Raw genomic sequence first — 18170 nt, forward strand, 5'->3', positions numbered from 1 at the left:
GTTCTAATTCAGATGCTTCTGCTAAGAATAACCACTGGGGACTTGTTGGAATGTCTTAGCACAATTGTGCTCCCCTTGGGTTACTAGGCAGAGCTGTTGACATAGAGATCACCATTTAACCAGGGCACACGTTGAAGTTAGTGCAGTATGACCAGTCAATCAAGGGCACAATAACCAAAGATAAGACCATTAGTGAAGGCCCAATGATGTTTCCTGAGGGTGGGACCACTCACTTTCTAGCCCCTGTCTGGAAATGCTAGGTGGCAAAGTTTGCTCAAATCCTTCAGAAGATTTCAAGTCCTTTGGGAGGTACTATAGGCTATCACCACTGGAGTCTCCACTCACTTTCACCACCCCACCGAATAAAGGACGGGGCTGGCTCTTATGCACAGAGAATGTGTGTGCACGCACACACACAAACGTGAGACAAAGAGAGAGAGAGAGAGAGAGATCAATTCTTGGGTCTAACACTGGATCTTTTAAAGTCAACCATACAATCATATTTTGAGCATCCTTCAGACAGTGCAATCCTGAAATACACATTATTCAGCACTGATGGAAGGCTTACCTAATATTGTAAAGAAACAATCAAATGCTAATCTAGCTGACCTGAGCTCCAGCCCTCTATTAAGTTAGCTTCTCAAATAAATATTTTCATGAGGTACTTTCAGTTGGGTCCCTCCAGAAGCAGACTGCGAGGAAGAGATTTGAGTGCAGGTAGTTTATTTAGGTGGTGATCCCGGGAAGGACCAATGGTAGTGTAGGGGAAGTGAGACAGGGAAGTTCACGTTACCAAGAAAGCTACTACTGGGGACAACTGAGGCTCAATGCCATTGGCAAATTCTGAGAGACAGTGAGGAACCTACCTCAGAATTATTCTACAGAAGGAGTAAGAGGTATGAGTAATTACCTACCAAACGCAATCAATCATTTGTTGAAGGATGATGAGATAAACATTAATTCCTCCGCACCTCCAGTCTGCCCATATATATGAGTCAGTGGGCTTTGGAAGCCCAAGAAAACCCTGAGGCACAGTTGCAGGAGCCTGGGATTGGAAGCCAGTGGGTCAGTATACACAGTGATGGTGTAAACATAATAAAGTCCAGCTACCTCTTTTTTCAGGAGATGTGGATGGATTTAGCTTTTAGAAATATTTGGTGTAAAAAAAAAAAAAGATTAGATTTCTGTTGTTTACAAAACTGAAGTGGAAAGCATTTCCCCAGCACCCATCTTTAGATAAGGAGCAAAAGGGAGTAGGGGTTGTAACAGGATGGGTGATATTTGCATCTCCCAATGAACTTGCGTCCACTTTCACTTGATACACAATTAGAGCCGTACCATCTAAGGCATTTCCCTTTTTGCCTTTGCTGCCAGAACACTCAGAATCAGAGACATCTGTAGCTGCATTTCACCTAATGCAAACGTGGAAGCTGCATTTAACTCCCTCATCTGATCTAGTGTTCTCTTTCACTTGTTCTTGCCCTGCTTCTAAATCACTTGGATTCCTTCTAATTACTATTATTTACATCCTCCTGGCTTTCAGCAACGGTTTGATGTCATTTACAAAACTGCACATCAAAAAGCATACATTTCTTTTGTCGAATCGTATATGAATGAACTAGTTATGGCAGCCAGATAGCCGCGTGAGGAAAAAACTAAACCGGGGTACTATTTTGTCTCTTTAAATAGGAGCTGAGTTTCAGATCTGGGAGATTATCTGAGAATTTCAGCAAAGAAAACAGATCCAAAGTCAACACAATTCGTGACCCCAGCACCTGGCTGATGTTGGGGGCTGGGTGGTGGAGGCTGTTGGTCTCAATTCTTAGCATACCCTTGGTACCCGCCCATTCTCACGTGTCACCAAAATCAAGGAAACAGTTTGTGACAGAATTTACATTCTGTTTGGAAAAGGCATTAACTTTCCCACTGGGGCTTTGCTCATCCTGGAAACCTGAATGAACATAAGACCAACGCCCAGAGATAACCACCGGATGGGCTCTGGTCTCCTCTTTTCCTGTTCAGCTTATACTTGAGTTTAGTGCCTTTGGACCGAACCAATTATCTTTTACCTCCACAAAAGTCTTCCCCAAACAGGCATAATGACACCCACCGGCGATGTAATTCCCACTACAAACCCTTTTTTATCTCTTTCCAGCCAATGGTATTCTGTCCCCCTGATGCTTTCCAGCCCTCTGCGGGTGTGAATGAGACAGTATCCATGTGAAATTATGCTTGGATTGCACACACTGCTGTTTATTCATCCGGCAGCAATTTGGAGGCTGAGGCTTACAATTAGCTATTTGATCTTAATCAGTATTGTCCTTGGCCCCTGGTACACTGTGTCTTTCGGATACCATTTTTCCGGTGTTTGGATGGCCTATTTACTTAGCTGACACTGCCTGTGTCTAAGAGACAGGTCGGCTTTGAAAGATGTTCAGAAAGTACTAGTCATTTTACTTTTGTTCAAAATCAACCTGACACACACTTATTTGGTAGAGTAACTGAGTAACCTATGTCACTGGTAGAAACTTAGCTGCCCTCTACCAATTGGACCTGCTTGGTGATCGTCTTCTAGGGGCCTCCCCAAATCTCAGGCTTCTGAGTCAGCTGCTGGGTTTGTGGTAGAAGGTGGGTCCTAATGCTAAATTCCCAGGGAAAATGTCTCCCAGCAGTATTGATTGTCAACTTTTCAACATATAAGAAACGCTACCATGAAAATGGCCCAGGCTAGGCAATTCGGTTCTGTTTAGCCTTGGGGATGAAGAGAATGACCTTGCAGAAGAGTCCTAAGAGACTCTGCCCACTTAGTAATTCTCATCGCCACCATCACCATCACCAAAGGCCTTACTAGAAGAAGCTGTGACCAGGAACTGTGTGGCATGGGATGTTCTCCTCTGCACTTGAGAAAGGCTAAGATTAGTTCTGCCAAATAGAAGGGAAAAAACATACGGTATAGCCCTGTCCAAGCTCCTGAGTGCCTAGAGCGTAACAGACACTCAAAAATGTTCGGCTACATGAATATATAAAGTGGCGTGGATAATAGTGCCCACCCCGTGGAGATGTTGAGACAATGGAATGAGACAACGTCACATAAAGCACAGAGTCTGGCCTGTGCCGAGGACACAAATAAGAGCAACTACCTTTGTCGTTTTTCGTATTTGGAGGCCAGTGACAAGGTCTTACATTTTGCAGAGAGGAAGCTTTCATCTTCCGAAGCAGGGTGAGGGACAAGTGCTGATATCCCACAAGGCAGGAGCCTGTAGAGAAAAGTGGGGCCCCCCTCTAGCCTCTGTCAGGGGGCTGGGGTCAGTCTCAGGGTCCAGGAAGGCAGGGATATTTGTTCCCACCAGAAGCTCGTTCTGCTTTGCTCTCATGCTCTTCTACTCTTTGCCTCCTCCAGTGCCTTCCCTCAGTGGCACACAGCCCGTCCCCGCTCTAATGGATTGCCTCTTCACCCCTTCAGACCCAAAATCAAATCTGCCTCCCGCGATAAGTCCTGCGTCAGTGACCTCATCTGCCGAAGCAAAAGCCAAGAGGGCCCCGTCAGGGGCAGGCGAATGGAAGCAAATTCTTAGTAAACCAGTGGTGGGTCTGGCCCTCTCCACACTGATGGGTGCTCCATCCCAAGCTCTTAGAGACAGTCAGACTGGAAAGTTGACCATGTGGCCTCACTTGTCCTCTTGTTACTTGCTAGAATGTTGTCCATAAGGAGAGGGATTGCTGACTCGCAAAATATATCCCCTGTATGCCGACCACAAAGCATCTTACCCCGAATGGGATATGGCAACACTCTGTCTAAGAGGCTGGAGGCCCGCAGAGCCCACCAGAGTTGATGCTAAAGCGTCATGTCGTCTATGTAGACTCAGGTTCGCCCAACAAGGAATGATCCAAACGAAAAGGAAACTTCCTCCTGAATTATTAAACAAATACCTTGATAACTACATAAAGGCAGTTTCTATTGTGTTCAGTTATAGCTTTTGCTTTTCAGATCTTAATCTAAACGGGATGGCATCCCTCTAAATACACCAAGAAGGATGTCAGAGATTCATCTCCATGTTAGGGACAGAAGTGGACGGGAGGCACAGGTGTAAGGAAGGGTATGAGGAGTTAGCAGTCCACTAGCTGATGGTCTTCTTGGGGCCCCTGAAATCTCTGAAGGCTCTGGGCCATCAAGTGCTTGTGGGTAACAACTATGGATTTCCCCAGGACTCTTCACGGAATTATCCTTCTGCTTCTCATACCATCTCAAGCCAGACTGCTCGTTCTCTTTATTGCTTTGTCCCTGTAATGAAACATGTAAGGGATGCCCTGGGGCAGCAGTCTCCTATATGACCACCAGGGGACTGACATAGGGCCCGCCACATGTGAAGTGAGTGACTTCTGAAAATCCCCATAAGAAAAAGGGAGGCTGACCAGATAACACTGATGCTTGGGCAACTTGCCCTGGAGTTTCCAAATCCAGTTCCTCCCGGGGCATTACTCCATCCATCACTTCTCAAAGCCCCCACTCTGAGCTGCCCTGGTTACAAAGGCTCCTATTCCCTCATGCCCAGTGTGGGTGTCTTCTCCTGGGATCTAGGATGCCTCCATGACAACGACACTGGAAGTGTCTACTTGCCCTGATAAAACCAGATCCTTCTTGCCTGTATGCAAACGCAGAGGTAGCAGTTCTTAGTATCTGGCGATGATTTACAAACAGCAGTTCACAGAGGAAACTTAGAAAGTCGAAGGGAGAATTTTCCTAAGCCCTGGAGCCCCAAGAAAGGTGTGTCATAATCATCTGGTTTGTAAAAACTGGTGCTGTTCCCCTTACCCCTTATCTGGAGGGTCCCCTGCTTTCTGCCAAACTTTTAAGTGGCCATAACAAACGAATAAACAAATGGAAAGTAGAAACAGACCTATAACTACAGTAGAAACAGACCTATAACAAACTTTTAAGTGGCCATAACAAACGAATAAACAAATGGAAAGTAGAAACAGACCTATAACTACAGAGAACGAGCTCGTGGTTGCTAGAAGGAAGGAAGTAGGGGATGGGCAAAATGGGCGAAGGGGAGTGGGAGATACAGGCTTCCGGTTATGGAATAAATAAGCCACAGGGACAAAAGGCTCAGCATAGGGAAGACAGTCAATGATACCGTAATAGCAGCGTAGGGTGGCAGATGGTGGCCACAGTTGTGGTGAGCATAGCGTGACACATAAAGAAACTGAATCACTATGTCATACACCTGAAACTAATATAACATCATGCGTCAGCTACGCTCAAATTAAAAAAAATTTTAAAAACGTAATGGCTCCTATTACTCAACTCAGCACCTTACATGGATTATTTCATTGCATCCTCACAAACGCTCTGAGAAATATTTGGCATTATTTTTCTGAACTTTGTAAACAGGGAGAATGAGGCTGGAGTTAAACGACCTGCTCAAGGTCCTCTGGCTGGTAAATTGCAGGCTAAGAGTCAAACCAAGGTCTTTCTGGCCACAGAGCCCAAGCTCTCCACCCCGGGATGTACCATCTCCAGACTACAGACAAAGGTGCACCTGTCTTCCATAAATTAAGGACGAGACAGGCCCTTGGAACTGTGAAAAATCCAGGCAACTATTCCATTTTAACAGTGCCGCCCCTGAGTGATCTTGGGACAATCTGCACGAATCCCACCAAAGCCCCGCATCTTACATCTCTGATCGGAGAGGTGATCATGACCCACTGTTGGCCTCGGCACATTCTCACTGCATCAGCATTACCGTTTCCATGAAAACCCCCAAGTTCCCCATCACTTATTCTGATGAGAAATGCGGTTGCCCCTTTGAAGCTAAAGTATAAAGTGTGCCTCTCATCTGGGGCTCTTTCTTCCCAGTCCTTGGGACAGGCTAGCGGGAAACCTTCTGATGCTCCAAACCCCAAACGAATCCAGAGTCCCCCATTTTCTTTAATTGGTGGAAGCCGGTTTGTTTTGTTCAAAGCGCGTCAGAGCCCGCAGTGTGAGCATTGTGCCCCAAGATTTAGCCCATTTCATCGTCCTTCATTAGGATGCAGGGGAGAGCCCGGGCATCGGCAACTGGGCCAGAGGAACAAAGGCAACATGGAAACTGGAACGGGGCAATGAAGCCCTCGCTCTTCACTTTTACAGAACAAGATTCCCACCATTTACTCAAGAACTTAGTTTGTCCTTGTGTCCCATACAAAGAAACAGGAAACTTCAGAGGGAAAAGAGGTGGGGGGAGCAGTTTCTTACGCGGTGGCCCAGGGAGGTTGGGGTCACTGAGGGTGCTGGCCGGAGGCTAGCTTGGCCCCAATGCTGAGGAGAGGGCCACTCCTGTTTTTTGCTCTCAGAGGAGGTCACCCGAGAGCAGGGGAAAGTCGCTCCTCCTTGGGAAACAGTCTGAGGAGACACCTGGGGGCAGGGGGGGGCAGGGGGGCAGCACCTATGGTCCAACTGCAGTGGGGGCTCTCACAGCCTCTCCACAACTGAAGGCGCCCGCCTGAGCGGGTGCTTGCTTCCTCCTCTGTCTTCACAGCCCCAGGAAGTCCGGCCATGAGATCTTCCCTCAGACCCACTTGTCTCCCTTGGAGAAGAAATCCATTTTCAACTTGACAAGAGCAGACCCTTGTCTCTCAAATGCGAATTCTAATTCTTAATCGGAGGACTGGTGTTTATAACAGCTCATCTCGTAAACTGGTGAAACCTCTTAGTGACAGTTTCAGCAACAGCTCTCCCAAGTTTAAATATGTGTGCCCTTTGAACTAACAGCTCGACATCTAGGAATTTATCTTACAAAAATTCCTCTCCATATGAACCAAGAGGTAGATGTTAGGATATTCACCGAAGCTCTCTTTATAACAATATATTAAGTACGGCATCAAGTCCATCTTAAGGGATTAGATGAATACAATTGTATATATATCCCTATGATGGAATACACAGAAAATCACCGCCCCCCCTTTTTTTTAATGAGGTAGACCAACATGGAGTGGCCTGGAAAAAATATCCATGATACAGGCACTGAAAACAGCACACTGAAAACAAACTTTTGTTTGAAACAGTCCTTCTTAACCTTGGCATGACTGACATTTGGGCCAGATAACTCTGTAGTCTGGGTCCATGCGTTGTAGGATATTTAGTGGCATCCCTGGCCTCCACCCACTAGAAGCCCGTGACATCCCCCCGCGTCCCACCCCCGCCCATGATGACAACCAACAATGTTTCTAGAGGTTGCCAAACGCCCCTGAGGGTGGAAGTTGGGGGCAAAATCATCCCCAACCGAGAATCACTGGTTTAAAATACTGGTTTCTCAACAACTTAGGTTTGTACATTATAGCAAAAAGTCCAGAAGGACCATAGTAACAGTCTACTAGGGTCGGTTAGGGAAAGTCATGTTCTCTTTTTATTTTAAACACCTCTGGACTATTTGATTATTTTTATAGGCACATATTTCTTCTGTAAGTCAGTATAATTTCTATTTTTATTCCAGTCCCACTCACATTCTTAAATATACACAAAGAAAAGAATGAGAATAGCTTCTATCAAGAGACAGGGAGTCAGGATGCTCTTTAGAAAAGAGTGACAGGCAGAGCTTACCTGGGAAGGTAAGTCCTTTGAGAGGAATACATAATGGACCATGAGGCCATGACCAGAGCTTATCAATTGTTCACCCACAGTTCCACTGAGCCACGTGGCGAGAACCACGTCTGGGAGACCGTGACCAACATGGGAAATGTGGCATTCTAGCATCTCGTTTTGAATTTCAGTGCCTCGCGCTCTCTGCTTCAAATCCTTCATCCGTTAAAAGGGGCATCCACCTTTTCACAAAGCCTTCAGGAGGGCAGACCATTAAAGCAGCATCTATGATGTGGTTGCCCCTCATCAGATTTGGTACTACATAAATAAAAGATGGAATTCTCATCAATATTTGACTCAGTGCTTTTAAAGCTATTTTGTAAAACAAATGTCTACTCCAATTTAGGCATTTCAGAATGTACAAAGAATCCCAGAATGCTTGAGTTTCTTGTTCATTTTGAAGGAATTTCCTCCAGGGAGATTATTCCAGTTCAGTGGTATACTCAGGAGGAAAACAATAACGTAAATCTTTTTTTTTTCCTCCTTGGTTTTTCTAACTAATAGGCTATTCTAGAAATCTGCTATGGTTTGTTCAGAAATTACAAGGTAAACTGTCACAGCTAATTTTTGTGACGTTCCCCTCATTGAGTTAGTGGGGACTCCTGCTGAATTTCCTAGAAGGAAAAACAAACCTAAATCTTATTTAAAAAAATAATAAAACATTTGGTCCCCCACATGAATGCCAGCAAATGATGTATCAGATACCCACCACCAATACCTTCACCCAGTTACAACTACAAGGTACTAAGGGAACTATGGTTTTTTAAGGACATTTTAAAAAGTAGCTAGGAAGAATTCTCTTGTGCATCTATGCTGGTGTTTTGAGGTCAGATGTGATTTGAGCCAGTTTGTGACTCAAGATATGAATCAGTTTGTAATGACATAGTTTCCATTCTTTCTCATTATATGTATTTGTTTTGTTTTGCTTTGTGTTCTGGACAAAATGGAAATGCTGAAAAGTCAATGTTTGACTCATAAGCAACTCATAAATATTTTAGTCACAACTTTTGATCAATTTCTACCCTTCCCTCCCCCCGCCCCCAAATCCTCACTGTGCCCTGATTTGACCCAGCTTCTTAATGCATTTTGGCTTCTTCGATAATACTTCACTTCTCTCCAATTTTACCTTGTTTTTCAAAGCTCTAGCATTGTGTAATTAGTTCATCAAGAAATTAAGCCTTCCCCCTTTTTCTTGTTTCTCGTTCTGAATTGAACCCTTTAAAGCTCAGGATCTGCCATTGTCGAGATTCCAGATTCACTCTCTACACGCAATTTCAAAACAAAGAGAAAGCAGCGTTTCTCTTCCCTGCCCTGCACACAACACAGCAGGTTCCAACGAGGCAGGAGCCATGAAGCAGAACATCTTTTTCTAAGCCCCCAGCATAACCATGCTCAGGTCAGCCGTGCCAAGCCAAATCAAGGACCAAATCAAGGTCATCAGCACCACGCAATGACACACTCAAGGGTACACTATTGACACCACGGCTTCCGTCTGCCTTGCTGATAAGGACGACTGATGAAATTGACTGGAAAATGTCTGAACTTTATAGAATGCCATTAGACCAGGAACCTTATAGGACGACCCCAAAGTACCCGTGCACGCTAGTTGCAAGTGGTTATAGCACTCACTGTCCTCAGATGCCTTTTCACTGCTTCTGTGGGTCCCACACCGCCCCCATCCCCCAGTCTATATGGTTTTGCTTCCATTGGCCTGCACCTGAGATCTCCTTGACTATTCAGGGGCTACTGGAACCACTCATCCCACATACACAGAACGTCAGTTGTGTTCTCCCACTCATCCAGGGCAGCCCTTGGTCAATGGCTGATTGCAAGGGGGATATGGAAGCCCAGCTCCTTGCTATAAAGCCAGGATACACGCAGAGGTATAAATTACATTCCAGATTCCACTGAGGCTGGATTTTGCCTAAAATCACACCTTTGCTTGGCTTCCCTCCCTTCCCAGTCCAGCTTCCCCACTCCCTTGCCAGCTTCTCTGGGAGCACGTCCTAATTCATCTCCTGACTCATACTCACCACTCAGGATCTGCTGGGGGGAACCCCTGCCTATGCCATTATCTGCCCTCCTTTGCTTCCTCCCCCTGCCCTCCTCCCCAAATTTTGATTCTTCTTATTCTTGTGTGCATCTCATTCTATGCTGATAGTTGCAGTCCATGACACCTGTTTCAGGTCTCAAACTTTGGTTGCGACACATGTCATACACAAGGCTTGGTGACCAGTGACCCTTGATAAATGATTGCTGGTCATGATGTTGAGTCACTCTCTGCTGATGGCTTCAGACCATGCAACAACATACTGGAATCCATAAATGCTTCCCTGGGGCACAACTCCAAAATTCAGATCTTGCAAAGGACAGGGAGTTCAGACTGAGAGCCACAGGAGATTTTATGATGGTGGCTTTCTCCTGTTGGCACTTCTTCCGTGTTTTTGAGCTCTGAATATTATTCAAGCCCTTGAAGGCATATCTTTTTGAGAACTATATGCAGTGGGGGAGATGTGGAAATGTCAACGGGAAGACCTAAGTGGTTCCAAATATCCTGACTCAGAGGCAGCCGAGCCCCGAGAACCACTCGACGGGAATGTCCACATTATGTGCCACCCTGGACACACCGTCCTAAACACCAAGAAACAACATACTTCATAAGCTCCCAGAGCCTTCTTCATGCCAGCCCCATGTGACTCCTCAACCCTCACTCCAGAAGCATACTCACGATTTTCACAGTGCTGCCCGGTGTAGCCTGCCAGGCAGGCACATTTGTAAGATCCGGTTTTGTCAAGGAGGCAAGTGCCATCATGGAAACAGGGAGAAGAGGAACATGCTGTAAGAGAAAAGGCAATTTCCCTCAGCGTCACTGCGGTGAGTCAATTTCCTCAAGCCTGGAGCCTCGACCAGGGTCTTTCACTTGCCTTTTGCAGTCTTCTTGCAATATTTTTACTTCTTTTACTGGATCCACATTACCGTCACTTGAGAGTGCCTAAAATCGGTGCTTATCTGATGTTATTTGATATTTTCAAAGGCCCCAGAAGTATGCTTCTATGGTCTGAAAAGCCTAAAGCCAACATAAACAGGCACACCACAGGATTAAAGTGGAAGCATGCCTTTACCCCTCCCATAAACACTCCAGGGGAGACAGGCGTCCTCAGGCAGCTTTAGATCCTTTTTTTTTTTTTTTTTTTTTTTTTTTTTTTAAGAAAGCTCAGTGTCCTGGGTACTAGGGGAAGGAACTGGAAGATCTCCATGACACTGTCAAAAGCGTACTTGAGAACATCCTAACATACATTCTGTGAACATTAGTCTCTTGAGATGTTGATACGTTCAACTAAGAAAGGGTTCTAAGCTCAAATATGGTGGGCAAGTGCTACTGGTATTAAATGGCAACGAACCAGATTTCTTTACTGCAGAACTTCTCAGAATGTTCCATGTCCTAATGTGCACTGCAGATATCTAAGAAGGCACATCATGTCTGGCCTTTCCCAAGCTTATCTGGCCTCAGAAACTACATTTTACAGAGAACTATTCTTCTGCAGAGAATACTTTGGGAAACGGAGGTCTGTGTCCTAACCACTAACCCTCCATTCATTTACCCTGACATGGAAATAGATCGCTGGGTCCGCTTCCACAAGCCCAAACTGAGTGCTTGCTCTGTGTGAGGCAACTGGAGAGACAGAAAGATGAACAGGACACGTGTTTACCAAATCAGGGCTTTTTGACAAAAAATATACAACCACTATCACCTGAAGCATAATTCACCTCGCGTTGGGAAACGGGAGAGAGTGTTGTAAGACGTTCAAAATAGGGCAAAGTCACAACCTGTTGGACCAAGAGAGAAGGTTCAGCAGAGGAGGATGAATGGGAGACAAACCCTGAAGGGTGGGATTTCATGTACAGGTGTGGAGGAGGTGACATTAGCCTGAGGAGAAAATTCAAGTACACACGTGCAAACAGGGTGTGTGAGAAGCCACGAGTGCTACTCTCCACTTGACGACGCAGACCAGCATTTCCCAAAGTTCTCCAGAGGGGGCTGAGGAGTCCACTTCGGGGGAGGAAAAGACCCTCCTGGCCCTCCCCTTAGTCACAGGGTCACAAGCTGGCAAGCTGCCGCTGCTTCTACCTGGCTTCCCTGACAGCCAGCCCTGCTGTCTGTCATGAGTACCCACACAAGTATCTCAAGTGTGACCCTTCCACCCCCTGCCCAGCCTCGGCCAGCCACGTATTACCAAAGGGGCAGATCAGCCGGAGGCTGACCACACCACACCACAGAAGCACACTTCCAGAACCCCCAGGCCCGCACAGCTCTACAGGAGACATCCTCTGTGAAGGTAGCGGGCACACAGGGGAGCCGCAGCTGCTGAGAGCTCACGTGGAGACATTCCAAGGGATGGGCAGGTGGGCGGGGGGGGGGGTGGTCTCCCAGTCTCACCAAAAGGACAAGGCTGCAGAAGGATGATCCCACTGCCACCATCACTCTTCCTGAGTCTTTCGTATCATACCTTCCATAGGAAGCCACAGCGATCAAAATGCCACAACAATGCCTAATTGGGTACTTAAAAAAACCCAGAACTTTAAGCCTGGGCTTAGTTTGTAAAACCTGATGCAATTCAATCTCAGAACAGTGAGAGCTGAGGGAGTTTTCTTAGGATGGAACGTTTTGCGCATTTTGGTCAAATCCTACTTCCTGATATGAATAGGGCAGGAGTTAAAGTCAAGCTCAGAGTTGGTACAAAGTAAGTGGCCCTCACCACTGAGTTAAACACTTTTGATGCCTATCTTGCAGATGACAGAGGGAGGCTCAGGGCAGGCCTAGGGTTGGGCAGCTATTGAGTGCATCCTATATACCAGACACTGGGCTAAATTCTTCGTCCACTCCATCTCCCAGAGCCTCCGTAATGGAGCAGGATCTAGGCATATTCCCTTATGTGCTGATTAGGAAACTGAGGCTCAGAGAAGTAGAATTTACCCCAGGTCACATGGCTTAATCTGCCAGAGCTCCAAAGCTAATGCTCTTAACCATGAGATTCCCCCCGCAGTGTGATCCATAGAGCCAACCGCTTTGTGACCGTGGACAAATAACCTACCCTCTCCCTGCTCCAGCATACGAGGGCGTCCATAATTCCTAGCTATGCTTCTGGCGAACATCTGTGAAATATACCTCGCCATTTCTTTCTTCCTTCTCGATGTGTAGGTTGCTTCTGAGAACTCAGCCCACTGGGTTTTAATAAGGCTGAGCAGGGAGAAGGAGACGTGCACAGAAAGATGTTCATCTGGAGCACAGCCATAAGATGTTACACTTGTCTCCACGGCCTTTACCTGTGATCTCCTCAAATACAGCATGGAAGCCATCAAAATTCTTGGAGCCATCTGAATGGAAGAGGATGTGGAGCGAAGAGTCTGTGCTCCGGATAGGAGCTGGCCGCTCATTGCCACAGAAGCGTTTGATGATCCGGCCATTGCTGCTGTCCCCGTCACGGACCTCAACATAGTCATACTGGCACATGTAGTCGAACTCCAGACTCAACATGATGAACCTGTGGGTGGAGAGAGTGACAGCACAAAACAGGTGGGCCCTGACCATCCTGAGACTCCTGAGACCCCTGAGCAAGTTCCAGACCAGATGATGAACAGGTCTCAGAAGAGTGGTACCACTGGCCTGATCTGATAGAAAAAGGGTCCTGGACAATGTGAGGTGAGATGAATTTCTTTTAACAGAGGGGCATGTATATGTCTGCTGTCCCCATGTGTATGTGCATGCCCAGAGAGAGGGAGTACCTATTCCATTCAGAGAATCTCTGCACATAGCTGGCCTCTCTTACAGGGGAACTTTTCCACCCATTCTGCCTGGCTGGTTCCTTCCTATCCTCAGGCCTCACCTTAAATATTCTCTCCTCAAAGACACTTCCCTGACAACTCTTTCTAAAGGAGATCCTCTGTTCTCTTCATAGTGAGGATACTAATTTTAACTCCTCAAATTTATCTTCTTGATTGTGTGTGTGTGTGTGTGTGTGTGTGTGTGTGTGTGCGTTCACATGCATGAATCCCTATCTTCTCCACTAGACTGCAAATTTCTTGAGTGTAGGAGAGAACATCTGTCTTATTCCATCAATGTTTTCATTGTGCCTAACACAGTGCCTGGCATATAGAGATGCCAAGCAAATATTGATGAAGATATGGTTGAATAGATACTATAGTATAATTTTACAACTGAAGAATGGAAAAAGTATACATTGCCTTGCAAAACTCAATAAAAGAACAAAATCTCTGCACATTCTTCTATTTTAATGGAAGGATATGAAGGTAATTATCCTCTGGGTAGCAATAATTCTTACCCCAAAGAGTAGAAAAGGTAGCACTATATCAGAATTTCAGAAACGGGGGAGATCTGATAAACGTGTGTTTGCCTAAAAGGGTCTCAGGTTTGGAAATGCTGGAATACATCAGATCAAAAAAGCAGAAGGTGAATGCAAGCTTCCACTGCCAACAGACAAGACAGGAGGCAGCCACATCCCAGAGGAAGAGAGGAAAAGCCATTTTTCAAAATATTCCCAAGGGAATGCCTGGGTACTGAGTTCACAGAATATACATCTGTATCTTCTCCTTCGAGTTTTGGAGAAGAAGCAGGAAAAGACAGAAGAGTGCACAACTGCCACCTGAAAAGCTGGGACAAGGGTCTATTTCTACCACTTTGGGTGAAAAGTTCAAGGGTCAGGATTAGAGAACACTAGAACATAGTGAATCAGTATATTTTAAATGCACCTAAGGATCTTACGAAAAAGAAGCCCTCTAACTATGTATGGCCAGTGTTTATTTTACAAAGTTTTTATCACAAAACTTTTTGTAAAGGACTGTAAGGCCCATTAATCATGCTTTGTGAAACGTGGTCTAATATCTAAGGACCTGACTTCTCATCCAGATGCCATGGCTAGCTCACGGTGGGCCTTGACAGATCAGTTCTTTCTCTGGACTTTGGTAACTCTGTCTGAAAAGGGAAGGAGGAGGGACAAGGCCACCACCCAAAAGAGATCACAGCTTTTTCTGAAACCAAAATATGAGACACTCCAAGTTGTATTTATGTTCATACCCTCGTTCATTCATGTACTTAACATCTATCTGTGGCAGGCCTGCTCTGTGGCTGGCGCTGTTCTAGGTGCTGAAAGCACAGCAGTGACCCAACTAAATATACCCAACTAGTGCCTGCCCTAATGGAGAGTAGTTCTGATTTGGTGAACAAATAATAAGCAAGGACGCCAGAATACAAGGTAATCTCATAGATTATTAAGCACTGTGAATAAAATAAACCGGGTAAGAGCATGAAAAGTGACTGGGGAGGGTAAGCTTTTTATGCAATGTGGTCAAGGAAGACCCCTCTGAACTTGATATCTGGGCAGACACTTATATGATGAAACAGGGCCAGTCATGTGAAGGTCATGGGGAAGAGAGGCCCAGGCAGGGGGCTCTGTAAGTGCAAAGGCCCTGAAGCAGTAATGAGTTTGGCGCATTTGAGGAACTGAAAGAAGGTCAGGGATGCTGCATGATGGAGTGTAAAGAGGAGACTGGTATGAACTAAGGAGGAGAGCAGGATCCAGATACAGCATCCTGAATCCAGATTTGATTCCAAGCCTCATAGGAAAAAACTGGAAGGTTTCGACAACAGAACTGGACTTAGGATTAAAAAAAAATTTTTTTTAACGTTTATTTATTTTTGAGACAGAGAGAGACAGAGCATGAACAGGGGAGGGTCAGAGAGAGGGAGACACAGAATCTGAAACAGGCTCCAGGCTCTGAGCGGTCAGCACAGAGCCCGACGCGGGGCTCGAACCCACGGACCATGAGATCGTGACCTGAGCTGAAGTCGGACGCTTAACCGACCAAGCCACCCAGGCGCCCCTGGACTTAGGATTTTAAAGGGTCACTCTTGTCACTGAGGAGAGAAAGCAGCAGAGCTGGCAAGAGTGGAAACATGAGCCAGTTAGGAAGCCAGGAGAGAACTGAGGTGAGATTGTGGTGGTATAAAGTGGAATAGCGGCACTAGAGTCAGATGTGGATGGATTTGAGATTATTTTACAGGTAATAAAATAGATTTTGTGGTGGTCTGGCTGTGATAGGTGATAGAAAGAGGGGCATCAGGGATGACCGCTTGGCTTTTGGTCTGAACACTGTACATATGCATCAGTGTTTCCTATTATTATTATTATCACTGGGCAGCAGGTCCAGATTTGACTAGAAGGAAAGAAATCTACCTATTTGCAGGCCTCCCTAGGGGCATTCCCAGGCAGGTGATGTGCTTCTCCAATCCCTCCACCATTTTGGGTTTTTGCTTGGGGACAGATTTCCTTTATATCCTGGATCTTGGAGAAGCTCCTCCTTTAAGGGGACCCTTTAGGGGGACCATCTGGCCTGGTCCCTGAGGTGCTGAAATAATATGCAGCATTTAACACCTCCCCTCACCATCTCTGGGAGACCCCACCTGAAGCACCTTAAGCAGAAGTGTGTGGGCCTTCAGATGTTCCTTGTGCTAACCTTCCTCTAGAAAAGTCCAATTGATGAGACTCACTCCCAACCCCAGATCCTACAGGAATGGGGAGACCAGCCACTGAGGGCCAGCCTTGATGAGGAGAACTGAGAAGGGGACCTGTTTTGCTGGATCCTTCCCGGGCAGGATACCATGCGGTCCCTCCTAGAGGATAGAAAGCCATTTGAGGAGCCAGATGGAATGTGGAAACTTCCACTGATCCATCCAGAAAATACTTATTGAAAACCCATGCCCTAGAAGATTAGAAATTTCCATTACTGCCAACCTCCCCCCCTGGTTAGAAAAGGAAGAGCTAAGTGGACAATATCCCTAGAAATCCTAGGGGTGAGTGGGTCACTCTGATTCCCTAGAGAGTTAAAGGAGAGGTGTTTGCCAGGAAAAAGGAGATACACTGGAGGCAGGGAGAAGTTCTTTCAACGTTCATTCATGCAACAAGTATCTATCAAGCACCTATGATGTGTACTGCGTACTGTTCCCAGCACTAGGATGCAGCAGTGAACAGTTCTCTCTTGTGTTATTTATCTACAGTTACAACAAGACTGGATCTACACTTTGTACTATGGCATAAATTGCATATTTGGGAGGACCCCAAAGCTTCATAAGAAGAGATGACTTATCTTCCATGCAAGTGAAAAAATTGGTTTATTTGTTACAGATGTGGTTGTTGTTTTCTGAGGACATCAGCGAAAGGAGCTGATGAGTATAAATTCCTTGAAGGTTAGATCCGTGCCTTTTAATTTTTTCACTTTCCTCCCATAGAACCCAGCCCAGTACTGGGTGAACAGGAAGACTTGGTAAAGATTTGTGGATGGGTAGACTGCTATCAGTATTCTGTTTTGTTGGTGTTATCCTTGGTTCAAAATTACCTAAGCAACCCCTGTTCTAGGGCAGTGAATGACAAACATTTCATTGGTTGTAGTTTTGACCAGGTTTATTCCATGGAATTGCCAAGACATTTAAAAACAAACAAACAAACAAACAAAAGGCTCCATTGTACATTTTCCGAATAAGGTACATTTTCTGAATTTTCTGATGGTTAGCCTTTGGTCACTAGGATCCAGGGCACTCAGTCCTCTTACTGTGTTTCCGTATAACCTCAAACTCCCTAATTCTGATCCCAGCCCCTTCCCTTACCTTAGCTGGATGATGAACCCAGGTTTGGCATGAATGGTCCATTCACAGTGAGCATTTAGAGGGTAGCTCTCCAACAAAATCTGACCCTTTGAGGCTCGCAGAACCTGGCCACATCCTGGGAAGAGAAGATTGGGGCATGGAAATTGGAATAAACAGGAAAGAGATGGTAGAAGGTCTCAAAGAGCCTTTGTGCTCATCCCACACCCCTGAGAACAGAATGGAGAAGGAAATTACTTTCTCAAGCACCTGGCAATGTGCTAGGAAATTTGCATAGGTTAATTCACTTAATCTACTCAACAGCTTGAAAAGGGAAGTAATATCATTCCAGTTTTCCATCTGGGAAAATGTATAACAAGAGAGTTAAAGAAATAGCTTGTTGAGGAGCTCCTGGGTGGCTCAATCAGTTAAGCACCTGACTTTGGCTCAGGTCATGATCTCACGGTTCATGGGTTCGAGCCTTGCATCGGGCTCTGTGCTGACAGCTCAGAGCCTGGAGCCTGTTTCAGATTCTGTGTCTCCCTCTCTCTCTGCCCCTTCCCCATCTGTGCTCTTCTTGCTCTCTCAAAAATAAACATAAAGAAATAAAAAAAAAAAAAAAGAAATAGCTTGTCGAGCCACTAAGTGACAGAGCAGAGATTCAAACCTAACTGTATCTGAGTATAAAGTCCAAGCCACTCTATCATTCTGCCTCCCCAAGACTTCCATATGCCAACCTGCTGACTCCACCCTGAAAGGCTTTATTTTTAACTATTTAGAGAGAGAGAGCATGAGTGGCGCAGGGGTAGAGAGAGGGCGAGAGGAGGAGGGAGGGAGAGAGAGACAGAGAGACAGAGAGGGAGAGAGAGAATCCTAAGCAGGCTTTGCACCATC

The 18170-nt window shown here is 45.8% G+C and overlaps 1 protein-coding gene across 2 annotated transcripts in view; it reads right to left on the minus strand.

Annotated features, from left to right (window-relative positions):
- Nucleotides 1-18170, minus strand: part of PAMR1 (peptidase domain containing associated with muscle regeneration 1) — a 75778-nt gene that overhangs the window by 16382 nt on the left and 41226 nt on the right. For both annotated transcript variants that reach the window (XM_007082055.3, XM_042959080.1), the window contains exons 4-6: nt 17301-17415; nt 12947-13164; nt 10350-10457 (exon numbers count right to left, since the gene is read on the minus strand). In XM_007082055.3, the coding sequence (XP_007082117.1) occupies nt 10350-10457; nt 12947-13164; nt 17301-17415 (441 nt within the window). The remainder of the gene's footprint in view (nt 1-10349; nt 10458-12946; nt 13165-17300; nt 17416-18170) is intronic.

This window comes from Panthera tigris, chromosome D1 (genome assembly GCF_018350195.1).
Source record: "Panthera tigris isolate Pti1 chromosome D1, P.tigris_Pti1_mat1.1, whole genome shotgun sequence".
Taxonomy (NCBI): domain Eukaryota; kingdom Metazoa; phylum Chordata; class Mammalia; order Carnivora; family Felidae; genus Panthera; species Panthera tigris.